At 40.2% G+C, this 15,328-nt stretch overlaps 1 protein-coding gene across 1 annotated transcript; it reads right to left on the reverse strand.

Moving 5' to 3' along the window:
- Window positions 1-1,019: 1,019 nt before the first annotated feature.
- EDNRB (endothelin receptor type B) lies at window positions 1,020-14,937 on the reverse strand. The gene is made up of 7 exons (XM_054400713.1): window positions 14,467-14,937; window positions 5,641-5,753; window positions 5,276-5,480; window positions 4,779-4,928; window positions 3,726-3,859; window positions 3,057-3,165; window positions 1,020-1,531 (listed from the first exon to the last, which is right to left on the reverse strand). The coding sequence occupies exons 1-7, from the start codon at window positions 14,935-14,937 to the stop codon at window positions 1,400-1,402; spliced, it is 1,314 nt and encodes a 437-aa protein (XP_054256688.1). The 3' UTR covers window positions 1,020-1,399.
- Window positions 14,938-15,328: the final 391 nt, after the last annotated feature.

Consider the following 15,328-nt stretch of genomic DNA (forward strand, 5'->3'; position numbering starts at 1 on the left):
AGTGCACAATATATGTTAATAAGTCTTTGGGGACATCTGTAACAAATTAATAGGAAACGAAAAGCCAAAGAATGACCTGTCATGTATGTACAAAACGTGCATTGCTCCTGGCAACACACATCATGCTTACTACAGGCATCTTTATCTTTCTGTATTCTTACAGGGTCCTGCCCATAGTTTAATATTTTATAATTAATTATGATTCACTAAACTATTTACAGAAACAAAAACTAATCGCTCATCTTCTTTAGCCCATAAATATGGAACCATGAAAGTAGAAAATATTTCAAACCAGTATGAAGACAAGTGTGCTACATAGAACTGTCCTCTAGAAGTAAAGTTCATGGATTATTTTCTTAATGAAGATTTACATCTAAATGAAAATAGAAATTCAAATTGTCTGTTCTCCTTGGTTATTTTTTTTTTCCACTTGCTATTTCTAAAGGGTTTTGCCCCAAGACAGTATCTCAATTGCAAAAACAGTCGTAAGTTTTTGCAGAAGTATCTCAAAGAAAGAACTGCCACCAGGCTTTTGAATGGTCACTGTTTAAACAGGATACTATTGATTTGTTTTCAGTAAAAAACAGCTGTTTTCCAAAACTATCCATCATTCATATAGTTGTAGTAATTTTTGCTTTTGGTGTGTTTATTTTTCTCTCCTTTGCTATCATTAAGCACGAATAATGTAGAAACAGTGAAATGGGCCATATGCAAAGCACTGCCAACTGCAATGAACACACAAAGTGATTGCAAAATGGTATTGATAGAGGCCTTGGGAAGTTCCTTCTAAGAATAATAGGTAAAAACAATTATCAGAGTGAAATGCACTTTTGACTTGAAAGCATCATTTAATATTTTGATTAGCTACCTCTGTAATACCCCTGATAGAAATGCTACTTCTTTACATTTAAACTTCTATTACAAAATATTTCATGTCTTAAAAAAAAAAAATCCACACAATAGTGATGGTGGTTAATCTGTTTTATAAAAGATAATATATTGAGTTATAATGGCTTTGATCCAATTAACGTTAATTATACTGCTTAGTAATTACTGTGACTTCAGTTCCTACAACTGTTACAGTGAATACAAATGATTGTTTAAGGTACAGGAAATGGGGATCATTTGGAAGTGCTGATTCAGAAGTATTCAAGTGCTAACAATTGATTTGTTCTTCCTAAGCTTTTCTTCATGTTCCATAAACGATGACTTTATAAATGTCCATGATTTTCAATGTGACACAGTTCCAGGACAATTATTATTTTTTTATATGTTCTTTTTTTGTGCAAACACGGAACTAGATTTTTCTAAATGTTACCATCTCATCAAAAGTAATTGCCACTTTTACTTAGAAAGGCACCAGCATTAATGTAAGGGAATATACCTTTTTGTGCGTGTTTTATGAAGAGCTGTACTTGTTACTGGAGCGGAAATTATCATATCCGTGATCATTAGCTTTGAACTTTAAACAGGACTGCCTTTCCTCCAGGGACAACAGATCTTTGGATTGGCACCAGCAACACAAGCATGACTGTTAAAATAAAAGAAATAAACATTTTACATCATTTTGTTTTGCACATGTGGCAGAACACACTGAAACACTGGCCTTCTTCAGGGATACAGTAAGAAATGTCAAGCGTGAGGGCTGCCACTTTGGCATTACAGCATAAGAAATGAAACAAGGCTAAGCTCTGTGTTTCTCAAATGGCCACTATCTTCTAGGGTGTCCCATCAGCGACTAACCTGAGCAATGAATGGCAGAATGAGTGGCCACACACATACTGCTTTGAGTCTGGTCTACAATTCTAAATGTGTCCGAAAATAAAATTAGTCTCCTCGTTGTCCTTTGTCTGATCATCTTTCTTGGAAAAAAATGTATGCACAGTAATTTATACTTTCTAAGTAAGATGCCAGACACTATTTAGTTGATTTTTTTTTTTTTGAGGTGGGGAAAAAAAAAAAAGAACTGAGAACCTCCTTACAGTTAAAACATTTACTACATGCACTGTGAACCTTTTGCTGATGCTACTGACTGGCTTCTGGGTGCTGGAAGTCCATCTGGGATCCTGCACACCTACTTGTTACCACACTCAGGATGCTATAGATCTCTTTCTTAGGTGCTTTCAGCTCCAGTTACTTTCAGGGAGCTGGTAATGAAAACAGGGAAGACAAGACTGATGCTAAGTATCTGTGATGTGTGCTTTCGTGTCATGAGGGAAATACCCCAACAATAGTAGATGTGGAGCTGCCTGGCTTCTGACTGAAAGATATATCCACTAAAAATTTATACTATCAGGGAATAAGCCCAGCTGTGGCTAATGGTTAAATGTTTGGCAACAAAAGAAAAATCAAAGTATATAATGCAAGAACCCTGATACAGTGTCTGAAGACAGGAAGTGGGCCACAAAAAAGACTCTAAGGACTACACCTGGAGATTTCTCCAAGTAGACATGAAGGCTGAAGGACTGATGGGCTGCAATCCATATGCAACCCAGAACCTCAAATCCTGCATGGAAAATTAGCACCCAGGACTATTCACTCAAACCAAGGCAAAACTGCAAACAGGTCTATCTCATAAAATGTTGTCAGTGGAAAGGGACCAGCAGATATTTGCACCCTCTGCCTTACTTACATAACTGCCTACTGATTTAAGTACTCAGTCAGGGTGGGGGGAACCAGAGGTCAGTGCCCTCCCCATTGGGTTGCAGAGGATATGGCTACGTGAACATCTGCAGTATGGTCTGAGTCTGCTTTGTCAGTGCTCTTGAAGTGGCTGGATGCCAGCTCCAGTCAGGAAGTGATGTAGCACTGATTAGCATGCTGCCAAGAGGTTTTATTGTATGCTCCTCTCTTTTGCTTTCTCTTTTTGCCCCTATGAATCCAAAATTTCTTTCCATGTAGCTTCAGCAGGAGAAAGAACACTTGCCATAACCCATTTGCAATAAAAAAACCCAAACATATAAAGACCATCTAAAACACTTTGTGCATATCATGGAATGAATTTTACTGTTTGCATGATCTTTTAACTAGAGGAGCAGCTCCCAGCTGCATCTTACCTTAAAGCAGTTTTGGAATCTTTTGCTCACCAAATACAGAGCAATTGGATTGATGCAGGAATTCAGTGAAGCCATATTAATACCAATGTAGTCCATCACAAGAAAAAAGCTGTATGGAAAATTGAAGAAAGAGAGACACCTATAATTTTCTCCAGAAAGGTTTAGTAGAAGTTTAGAAGTATGAAAACTTTGACTAGCTTCACTCAGCCATGACTAACAATTAAATGTTAAGGGGCTTGTATCAACAGGATTAACTCATGGAGGTAACAATTGTGCTCAATAATGAAGTTTGAATCAGTAAACCATTTCCCAAGAAAAGTAATTTTAGAAGCTCCAACCATCTAAACTTGTCAGAGGAAACATTCATGAGGTTCTCCTCACAGATTTAATCCTGGCTGTTTTGTTCAAAGGGCAATCAGGAACACAAATCCCTTCTCCACCCACATTATGCCGTAAGACACCAGGGCAATCCCAGAAGGGATCAGAAGACAGGCAAACAGGACAGATGCCCTGTGTTCATGGGATTCCTCACCATTTCCTGATGCTGCTACTGAAATGAAACCAGAATGTTCTGGATGAAGAAGCAGGGAAAACTTCAGACACACAGAATAAGCTTATGCTTATGGAGAATATCAGCAGCAAAAAGGCATTTTAATTTTGCAGTCTCACCTTAGAAGTTCACATCTGTTGGGGTCCTTCTGATCATAAATAGTGAGTTTCAGTATTCTGCTTAAGTGAAGTGGGAGCCAACACAAGGCAAAAACAAGTACCAGACAGAACACGGTTTTGGCCACTTCACGTCTCTGAAAATAAAAATTGAACAGAACAGTGTTACAGTTTATGCCTCCCTCTAGATTGTTGTCTTATAATATCCAAATGTTTAATAAACAAAATAAAACCCCTATCAAAACAGGAACTAGGAGAACATCAGATTACCTTATTTTCTTGGAATATGTACTTAGTATTTTCTGTTGGTTTAGATGTCTTGCACTGATTCTCTGAATCTCTAGTTTTAAGAAGTATGAGTAATAATATGAAAAATCATGGACATGAAAACAGCAATTTAAATTATAAGAAAGACATATTAGTCCCTTCAATCACTTTTAAATACCAGCTTGTTTCCAACTGAAATTTCTTGTACTTTCATCACAGGTCCTATTTTAAATGCCCCAAGAGATTTCAATTACAGCTTTAATAATGTAGCAAAAAAAGAAGCACAAATATACATTATAGTGCAAATGCAGTTTAATTCTAGTGACTTATGATGTTTGTGTCTGGTGCACTACTGACTTGGAATGTATTTTGGAATGTGTTTTGTTCTGATAACATACTGCTATCCTCACTACACCTCAGCATGTAATTGCTTCAGAACAGTGAACATTTTTATAGCTTCAGCTTGTAGATTACAGCACAACTTTAGTTTTCATTACAAAATATCCAGCTCTCATGGTGAAGAAATAAAAACTAAAAAACTTGAAGAGTTAACACCAAACAAGAAAAAAAAAACCATGAGTTTTGTGATTGTCAGCTAAAATCTTAGGTTTCTAGGAGCAATAATGTATACATACTTATATATGTGTATATATATAAATTCAGCAGTACCACTGCTAGGAAACTTCTCCTTTCATCATACAAGAACAGAATAATGCCATGGCAGCCGAGTCAGTAAAGGTAATATTGTCATCCTCTCTACAGTCAGTAGCACTGTCAGGGAATTTTTACCTGTTTTAAGTGGTCATTTAAAGCAATCTGCATCCCACTTTTCTTTCGCAACATCTCACAGGTCATAAGAGTATAGAAAAACGCTGTGATAGCCAGTGGCAAACAGAAGTAAAAGCTAAATAGCCACCAGTCCTTAGCTTGCTTGTAAAACTAGAAAGAAAACAAAAGCAAAAAACAGTTAGGAGTTCAATACTGAGCATTTTGGAAAGTATTTGGAAAGAATTGGTCGGTCTCTTCTGAAAAGCGTCTTTATAAGGAGTTCAGTACAGATGAGAGAATAGGACAAGACAGTAGTATGTTCAAAGTCCATAAAAGACAAAAGTCTCTGTATGCTCTTCTTTCAACTGGTATACTTCAGAAATGTGTCATCATCTCATCTCAACATTATATTCACCTGCATTTCACATACACCTGCGCCCATTACAATCCACACAACACTGAGGAGACCTGAAGAACTGTGCTAGGGACCTGTTATTTTATAAACATCAGTGCCTTACCATCATAAAGGATGTTTTCTGCGTGGGGTGAAGGAGGCAGATTCTAAGATCCTTTCCTCTGTACTCCATTGTAATCATGTCAAATGCAATAGCTTCTGGAACAGCCAGTATCACTGATATAACCCAGATTAGTACAATTTCAACAGCAGTCCATTTTGGCACTCCAATCCCTTTAATGCGACTCCAAGAAGCAACTGCTCGGTACCTGAAGCAACATCACACATTTGCAAATTAAAAATATAAGAAAATTCTCCTGGTTTAACTAGCTTATTAGTATTATATCAGCTGAGAGGAAAGGCAAATTTGAGCCAAAGCCCATTCTTAAAAGAAATTATTACAGAGCTTGATGAAAAAATATGTCTCACCTATCTATACTGAGGGCACACAAACTCAACACTGTGATGCCCACTGATGCCTTTTGAATGAAGGGTACTAATTTGCACATTTCGACACCAAAGGGCCAGTCCTCTGCAAGCAGCTGTGAAAAGGAAACAGTTAGAAATGAGTCATTTAAAAACACATAATTCCCAAAGCTGCAACCTAGACTTCTGTTTCTATTGTTTTCTCTTCCACCATGTAAAATTTTGTCAAGAAGAGCTTTTCTGCATGGGAGTCTGTAAAGCTGTGTCCTAAAAACTAGGCAGTAGATTCATTCACTGCATGGCTGGGCAAGGACATACACAGAGGCTGTCCTGACTTCTTGAGCCACTCACACTCCACTCATTTTGCTTCTACCTTCATCACCCCAGTGTTTACAGTGAAAAATGACTGAGCATGTGAGAATTTCCCTTGTCTTTGTATTGGCTTTATCTGTCTTGAGCGTTCATTGCTTTTCTTACATGTTCCAAGTAACTATATTTACTAGAAATAGAGAAAATTGCTCAGGGTTTACTAGAACAAGGACAAAGCCCACAACTGCCCGTATGAGGTGGGAGTTTATTTGGTGTCTAGGCTCTCTCAGGTGAGAAGTCAGCCAGACCACTTGATAACTAAAGGAAGGATCATCCACTGGGCACTAACAGAGCCTAAAGTGCTAGTGTGAACTCAGTGATCTGCAGCACGTATAAACAGATCAGATAAATCACACTTTAAAGATCTTTATTGATCAGTTTTCCAATGTTTCTGGATTATAATGCTGAAAGGACTAACTGCACATTAGGCATATCTACAATGACACAGCATAAAGGAAAAAGCACAACAATTTTAGGTTGGTTCAGTTGAACTTTGGGGGTTGTACATTTTAATGGAAAACTTCTGCTGCATGCCTAGTGGTTAGATGACTTAGAGGACAAGACTTACTGGACACAAGAGAGCACAGAGAGCACAGCTGATGCTATGAACTTTTCACCTGTAGCTTCAGTTTAGAAACATTTGATCTTCGTACTCTGATGTGAGCTATGCTGATGGCTCAAATACACTACAGCAGCAGCCAAATCTTGCAGTACCTCATAAAAACAAGACTCTCCAGAACAGAAGTTATGCCAAGAAATAGTTGCAAATGTTATATACAAAAGTAAACTTTCCGAGTTTCTGTAATTAGTTACATTATCTAAGTCCATCTCTGTTTTTCATAACTTTCTACAAACGAGGCCTTTTGGACCTGTTGGCACATAAAGGGCTACAAAATGGAAAAGGATAGGAAAGAATGGTAACTATCTTAAAGAGATTGCAAAATCTTTCCCTGTACTCAGGACACCTCAGACATCTTATTTAACAGGGATGTAGCGAAAGAAGAAATAGATTCTGCTGGGGACCAGAATGACTGTGTATGGCCATGAAGTTGCCTGCTCACATGGTTTTGGTTCAACAAAGTCCTTAAGCACACATAGATGTGCATTTATGGATAAACAGTTACATGGTCCAAGACAGTTTCTGAAAACCCCCATTATAATTTAAGTATTACTTTATTGCAACACTAAGGAAGTTAAGTATACTTCATGTCCATGTGCTTTGTGAAATCTATATAAAGTGTTTACCAGTATTTTCAGACACCAGAAGACTTTCAGAAATCTGCTGTAGAATCCTGTGCTGAAATGGAATTTTGGAAAGAAAAGTGGCAGAACTATATAACATAGCTCACTTCTTAAATGATCTACTTAAGTAAGAAAAATGGCATAATGCAGAAATGAAGCAGAAAAATAAATTCTAAGGATTTGTTTCTTGAGATTTTTCTGGAAAGTAATAAAGCAGAGGAAGTAAGAATGAGGCTAGAACAACCATACAGTATATAAGTTATTTACGTATGTGATGTGGGAAAATAACTCAGTCTGAAATTATTTTCAGTAAAGACTCTCCCTGAGACTTGAATTGCTATAATGAGTTCACAGTAACAAACTCCTATTAAATTGCAATGTGAATAATTACAGGTGTTCCACATAATCAAGTGACACTGGACTAATTTAATTTATATCAATCAGGCTTCATGAACCTCCAGCCTACCACCTCTAGTTGCTATAGAAATCCAGGACTGGGCAGCAAGTACATCACATACTTGTTGATAGTGTCTGTGGTAGATTGTACATCTGTATACATTAAACCAGAGATGACTCACTAAAAAAGCACTTCAAAATTACAGTATTTTCTCTTTGAACGCAAATTCCAAACTTTGATAAAATTTACATTGGAATCATAGAATCAGTCAGGGTTGGAAGGGACCACAGGGATCACCTAGTTCCAACCCCCCTGCCATGGGCAGGGACACCTCACACTACATCAGGATGGCCAGAGCCTCATCCAGCCTGGCCTTAAACACCTCCAGGGATGGGGCCTCAACCACCTCCCTGGACAACCCATTCCAGGCTCTCACCACTCTCATGGGGAAGAACTGCTTCCTCACGTTCAGTCTGAATCTCCCCACTTCCAGATTTATTCCATTCCCCCTAGCCCTGTCACTACCTGATATCCTAAAAAGTCCCTCCCCAGCTTTCTTGTAGGCCTCCTTCAAATACTGGAAAGCCACAAGAAGGTCACCTCAGAGCCTTCATTTCTCCAGACTGAACAGCCCCAACTCTTTCAGTCTGTGCTCATAGGAGAGGTGCTCCAGCCCTCTGATCATCCTGGTGGTCCTTCTCTGGACATGTTCCAGCATGTCCATATCCCTGTTGAAGACTTTTAGCTATGCCTAGCTGATGTATATGTAATACACTCCCTGTCTCTCTTCCCTAAAATCACAACTACATCAGCCACAAGTCAGTGATTCCCCTGAACTAATGCTTATCTCTCAGGTGCAGTCAGTCACATCTGTGCTCCAAACTAACTGGATTTCAGCCAGCTGCAGTTTATGAGGCATAAGGCTGGGCTGCATTTGAGTGAATGCGGTCTACTGAAAGAAAGAGTGCATTTAGCTTGGGTTTACCATAACATCAAAATATAACTTGCATTCAGCCAGTCAGAGGCAGAATGGACACACAGCTGTCTGCACTGGATTGGAAAAACATGTCCTTTATCTCTTGCATCTGATGAACTGCAAAATGTGTCCATTTTAATGCACAAGTCATAAATTTGTCGTGGTATTGCAAGTCCTAATGATATGCTCTGCAGAAAAAGAATGAAAACATGAAGAAAGTAGAAGAAAAAAACACCCAGAATATTTTGATTGCTAAACTATGCTTCCTTGTTTCTGTCTTCTGTATTGCCATCTTCTCAAAACATTGCCTTAAAATACAGTGAAAATCCAGGAATCCAGTATTCAGGAGCACCATATTTGTATATAAGAGCAATGATTATTCTTAGTGAAGTACAAATAATAGTTTAATCCAATTTTGTATGGGTAGAACAATTTTCTGTACAAAGAGTGCCATTTACAAATGATAAATGACTTCAGAGTCAGGAGATACTGCCAAGTGGCAGCAAAGAGAAAAATAATATTGCATTTTCAGCAGTAAAATGCCAAAACAAGTATACCATTGGCTGAATTCTTAATGACCTTTTCCAGTGTTTTATAGTCATTTATTTTACATGGGCAAAGTTTTAACTTCGACACCGCTGAAACATGTTGAAGATTAAGTAGAATTAAAGGAAAGGGAACACAGTCAGAATGAAGTGAAATAAATCATACTTAAAAGAACCAATACATCTGATGCACTTCTAGCCAACACCTCCTCAGACCAGGAACAGATCTGAGCATAGACTGATGTGAAAGCTGCACAGTAGCCCCAAGAGATGTTGCGACTCACTGACACATCTGTGAATTGAAATTCCTGTCCTGCTTCCTCTTGGTTGTGTAGGATGAGAAAGATGTTTGTAATCTGCTGCTGGACTACGCAATACGCTGGCCTCAGTGGCTCAGCTGTTGTGGTCACCAGTCAGAGGGCTGATGCCACGACTCCAACCCACTGCTACTGTTGACTTTCTGCAGTCAGGCATGAAGAAGTAGCAAAGTGTGAACTTATTATGTCAGTGTCCTCTGTTCCAAGCAATGAATGCACACAGACATGCAGAGCAGGAGTGTGTGTTCACATGATGATAGGATTTGATTTTCATGAGGATGGTGGAACACTGGAACAGGTTGCCCTGGGAGGTGTTTGGGGCCCAATCCCTGGAGATACTCAAAGTGTGGCTTGACAGGGGCTCTGGGTAACATGATCTAGTTGAGGATGCCCCTGCTGATTGCAGAAAGGGTTGGACTAGATGACCTTCAGAAGTCCCTTCTAACCCAGACCATTCAGTGATTCTACAATTCATCATTAGGAATTGCAGAATCACAGAGGAGACCAGACATGCAACAGTACACCTAATTACCTAATTCATGAGCAACATTTTTTTCCATATATCTGTGAAATGACCGGTAGATTTTCAGCTGATACTTTTTTGAGATGGGGAGGTCATGCAGACAAAGTATTTTTTAGCATTTCATAGAGGCAGCCATTTTTGAAAACAGGAAATTTGCCCAGGAAATTAAACTTATGGTCAGGGATAAGTCAGATAGCATTACAAAACTTATTAATATTTAACAATAATTATGATGCCAGGGTGGAGATCTTCCCTAAAGACAAGAAAATGTATTTCCTGCTTCCTAATTAAGCTAAGAATGTTTTACTGATCTATCAAATAAATTGTGAATCTTAGTAGAAGCATGCAATTAATTTCTTTTCCTGTGCCTTTATTAGTAACTTGGGAAACTAAGTTCTTAGTCTGGTTTAGAAACTTAATTTTAAAAAATAAATAATTAAGATCAAGCAATAACATACATCTTGAAAATACAGACATCTTGAAAATGACAAACCTCACACTGTTTCATCAGTGTCGAAATTTCTGCAATCTCACTATACTAGGAAAAGAACTGCATCAAAATTACCTGCTAAAACCCTGGTACTGTGAGATTGGGAACTGTAAACACAGGGTAGAAGCAAAAAAAACCAAAAGAGAAGATGAAAACTTGTTTTGAAATTTGCCACAGGCATCTTACGAGTGAACATATAATGAAAAAAATGCTCTAATTTTACAAATCTGTACTGACATCATCTAATTTATTTCAGTTTGAAGATCCACCATGAAAACCATGCAGGTGTACTATGGACCAAACACAGACATGTCCACTACTTCACACAATGGACTTCATAATAGCTTGTCCCCATTTAACTACCGAACAAAGTTATCCCCCATTGCCTGCACAGTCTAGACAGGTTCCTCCAATGAAAAAATCAGATCTTTCTTAAGTGCCTGTAAGCTGCATATGTTGACCATAAAGAGCACTAAGCAAACTAGGCTTCTAGCTTAATATGGCCAGAGATCAATAAACTTTGTGTACAAAATTCTGTGATGAACTTCCGAAGACCTCTGTCTGTTACCTTTCATATCAGCACCACTGGCAAAGAGTGGTAATATGGAATACTAACAATGTTTCCTAAAGGCAAGCACCTTGACTTTTCTGAAAAGGTAGGAAAAGATAGGATGTATCATGATGCATGCCCGAAACACTTACATTACAAGAGTTAGCAAGGTCATCACAAGGACATTTCCATGGAAACTCGGCCTTTTTCAAAGCACGACTGGATTAACAAAGTGGGCACTACATGTTTGCCTGGATTATGCAGTTCCTAACCAGATCTTTTTTATCTTGCCAGTGCCCGACAATAATATATATAATGTTAAATATGTATTTCTATTCAATTCCTAAAACACATTATTTAAAGATAAAAAAACCCCAACATTGCCTATGAAGATGATTTGGGCCTTTGGTCATTGTCTTGGATAAAAAACCCAGATAATTTGCCTTCTCTTGAAATTTTTTTCTCCCTTCTTCTACTGTGCTCTAAGACAAAGCAATCTGTGACAGCGTTTCCAGATAGATACAATTCCTCAGTCATTTGTGTCATAGCAAACTGATAATCAAGCATTTGAAAGTAGTGTGCAGAGGACAGATTTTTCTCCCTGTTAATCCATTGGAACATGACAATAAATTGTATTTAATGTAAGAGAATAAATATTGCAAAATGAGAAAGATACTGGCTAGGTATCAGAAGACAAAGCATGTTATTTGATTATGGCTTTTTAAAGTCTATGTTCCTATCACATTATACATCTGTCAACAAGAGGCAGTTTGAAATTTCCAATCCTGATGTTGTTTTGGTGTCTTGCACACAGGAGTCACTAACTTTATAGATTTCAGAAACTGAGCATAAGATTTCCAGAACTGCAGACTTGTACTGTCAGGTGTGCAAACTGACACTGTCTTGTTTTCCAAAGACTAAGAGCAGAGAACAACATAAAAAGCTCACCGACTACCTACTCTATCATTCTTCTTCTTATATTTACACCTTTAATTCCTCTTTGCAGCCTCAAATTAAAAAAGAGATGCCTGTTTGGTCTGTTTAGTGAAGCAGTTGACCAGACATAGGACGGCCTTCATATCCCATTAGTAGCAGTTTTGCAAAAGATCTGCACTGTCACAAGATTGCAGAATGGACTGCAGAATGGCTGTCTCAGACTTTGCTTCCCCTTCTGCAGTTCTGTGGGTTTTACCAAAGCCAGACTGTTTACCAGGAAGGACCCTGAATGCCAAAAAGGTCTTTCAGGTTCTGCACACTGAAACTGAATGCCCCTCAAACCCTCAATTCATACCTGGTTTCCTGACTGTGTGATAACATTCCAACACTTTCCATTTTCTACTGAATGTATTGATCAATATTCAAATTTATCAAGTGCAATGGACTAATAAGCATCTGACACATCAGACTGCATTTGCCCAACCTAGATAACATCTGCTTTAGATACCTTCAATTAAAGAGATGTAAATTTTGATTTGCAGAGTTTCTCAGCTGGTTACCTATCCACTTTAATAGTCAACCAGGGACATCTTTTGTGGTTATCACTTTTAATATCTAACAAAATGCTGTTCTCTTCTAGGTCTGTCTGGAAAGCATTCATTGACGCTCACACTTTCTACCACAAGTGCTGTTGAGTAAACTGCTGGCATTTTATTAACATGAGAAATTCTCTCACACTCTTTTCCATACAGCTGTCTAACTAAGAGGTCTGATAGCAGTTCTGAAGATGTTTCATACATTTTAAAATAGTTTCAAATTGCAAGCTACAACTATAAACTGCTTGATTTACAAAGCCAAGCCCTTTATTTTATTTGCTAGGTGATTACTACCAGCTTTTTGATTGTACTGCTGTATTCTCCCTTATAATGTGACTCTGGAGATGGAACTAAATGTGTTGCAGAAATGAGGAAAAACTATCAGATCAAACCTCACTTAAACTTTTAATCTGGATTACATAAACACCAAGTCTAAGGTTTGCTTGGGTTTTGCTCAATTTTTTCTGAGAAACTCAAATTTATTCAACAGTCCCGTTTTTAAACAGCACATGTTTCTATCATTATTTAAGGGATAATACCAATTTATTGTGGGCTCTTTGTTAAGATGAGGAGCAGTGTGGGAAGTTTAACTCCTGAGTGCTCTTGCTTAGCTCCAAGCATTATCAGTAGCATAACAGAAATCCTGGACTTGTACCTGGTATAGTATTTAATGGTTTGCAATCTGACCTTTCACTCCTCCCACTCCAGCCCACTCATAATGATATACTTGATGACATTCAATCAAGATAAGGACTGCGGTATATTCTTGCATGTTACCATTCATTTAATTTTGCAATGGTCTCAGTGAGATCGCAAAACCTTGTACTGAGCAACTGTTATTGATTTAATTTTATTTTTTTCTGAGAACACATAAAAAAATATTTTTGTTCAATATGGGGTTTTTTTGACCAAAAGAACAGCTTTGTCAAAGCAACATAAAGGATTTTGTTTCACAAATTCCACTTCCAGTCAGAAGAGTACACACCCCTCACAAGAACTATGACACATGTATATAGTATCGTAAAAAATGAAACCCCAAATTAAGAACTCTCTCACAATCCAAATTATCTAGTTTATGAATTTAACACAGTTGTGATGTTCCCTGCTTTGTCATACATCAATACTTTAAAAGGACGAAGAGTCAGGTTTCCCCCTTTTCAGTAGCCTCTTGGAGTAATCACTATGACTAGGGAAGACTAAATTCAAAAACTCTAACTTCCACGTGGTTTTCCAAAGCTAAAATCAGTCAACCCCACAGTTTACAAACACAGATATGAAATGAGGAGAAGGAACAGATAAAAGCTGTCATGTTCACTTTATACAGTAACTAATGGGTGCTCAGGGACCCAGACCGTAAACTCTAAACGCAGAAGATGCCTTATTTCCCGTATCTCTCCCCGGAGGGATGCTGATCGTCGCTAAAGCATGGATTCAAGTGCCCAACGAACTCCTAAGTAGACTGTCTTCTCTCCCTCCTTCTCCATTCCTCGGGGGAAAGAAAGGAAGCCGTGACCTCATGGAGCACTTATCTGTTTTATATTTATTTGTGTTATTGCTAGGACAGAGCCTGTTTCCAGGTGATTTTCCAGAGCCTGACCACCTCCAGCTTCACACCGCTGTCCTGTTCCCAACCTGAACCACTAAAAGGGTTGGAACTGGGGCACTGAAGGGGTGTGCTATGGAACAACAAGGACAACATCTGACCAGAATACCACCTTCCGGCAGATTTTTGGCAGGAGGTCTAGCTCCTATGTTTCTCCAGCTAGAAGCAGGACGAGCGTCCTCCCAGCAGCCACGGAGGTGCTAGGTATCTGCGAGGGCCGGTGGGGAGCCCCGAGGACAGCCCGCTGCACGCCCGCGCCCGGACCTAAACCCGGCTCCCTCTCACCTTGTAAACGTTGATGGGGATGTCGATGATGATGTGAAGCAGATCGCCCAGGGCCAGGCTGGCGATGAGGATGTTTGGACCATTCCTCATGCACTTGTTCTTGTAGATGATCCGCAGCAGTGTGGAGTTGCCGATGATGCCCAGGACGAAGACGAGGCAGGACACCACCGTGTTGATGTACTTGAAAGTCTCCTTGATCTCTGTTTGCCCCGTACACATGGGGGGTGAGGCCGAACGCGGGCGTCCGCCAGCCGACCCCCCCACTCCCTTAGGCAGCGCGGCCATGCGGGAGGTGTTAGGCTCGGCGCCCCGCAGCGCGGGGGTACCGGCCGTCAGGGGAACGGCGTCGGCCGCCGCCGGCGAGCTCAGCCTGCCCGGGCCCGGCGGACGCAGTGAGTCGTCGGCGCGGCAACTGAGGAGCGGCAGCAGTAGGAGGAGGGCGGGCAGCCTCCAGAGCCGGACAGCGGACATGGCTCTGAGGCACGACTGATCCCCCGCCGGGCGCCCGTCGCCGTCAGCGCCGACCTGCGCGAAGAGAAGGAAGAGGGCGTCACCTACAGGGACACTGCGCCCCGCCAGTCGCCGCTACTGCTCCCGCCGCCCGAGGATGGAGCTTGGGCGCTGCCTGCTACCAGACGGGGACGGGCAGCGGTGGAGGCGGTGCAGCCGGCAGAGCAATGTCGGGAGACGACCTGCGAGGTGGCTAAGACCCCCATGGCCTGACCTGCTCCGCGTCGCCCTGCTGTGCCCCCCGTTCCTCTCCTCCTCACCTCGCCGAATGGAGTCGATCCTCCCCACCCGCCGCCTGCGGGGCTGTGCCTGCCGAGCGAGGGAAACACGCTCCGCCAGTTGCCTCGCTCCG

This window comes from Indicator indicator, chromosome 1, assembly GCF_027791375.1.
Source record: "Indicator indicator isolate 239-I01 chromosome 1, UM_Iind_1.1, whole genome shotgun sequence".
NCBI classification, from domain to species: domain Eukaryota; kingdom Metazoa; phylum Chordata; class Aves; order Piciformes; family Indicatoridae; genus Indicator; species Indicator indicator.

What these genes read in the sequence shown, in the direction of transcription:
- EDNRB (XM_054400713.1), bottom strand. Translation starts at nt 14,937, where the DNA reads ATGTCCGCTGTCCGGCTCTGGAGGCTGCCCGCCCTCCTCCTACTGCTG. An exon ending in TCCCCATCAACGTTTACAAG is followed by an intron (nt 5,754 to 14,466) that starts GTGAGAGGGAGC and finishes TCCTTTTCACAG; the next exon opens with CTGCTTGCAGAGGACTGGCC. An exon ending in AGAAAACATCCTTTATGATG is followed by an intron (nt 4,929 to 5,275) that starts GTAAGGCACTGA and finishes TTTTCTTTCTAG; the next exon opens with TTTTACAAGCAAGCTAAGGA.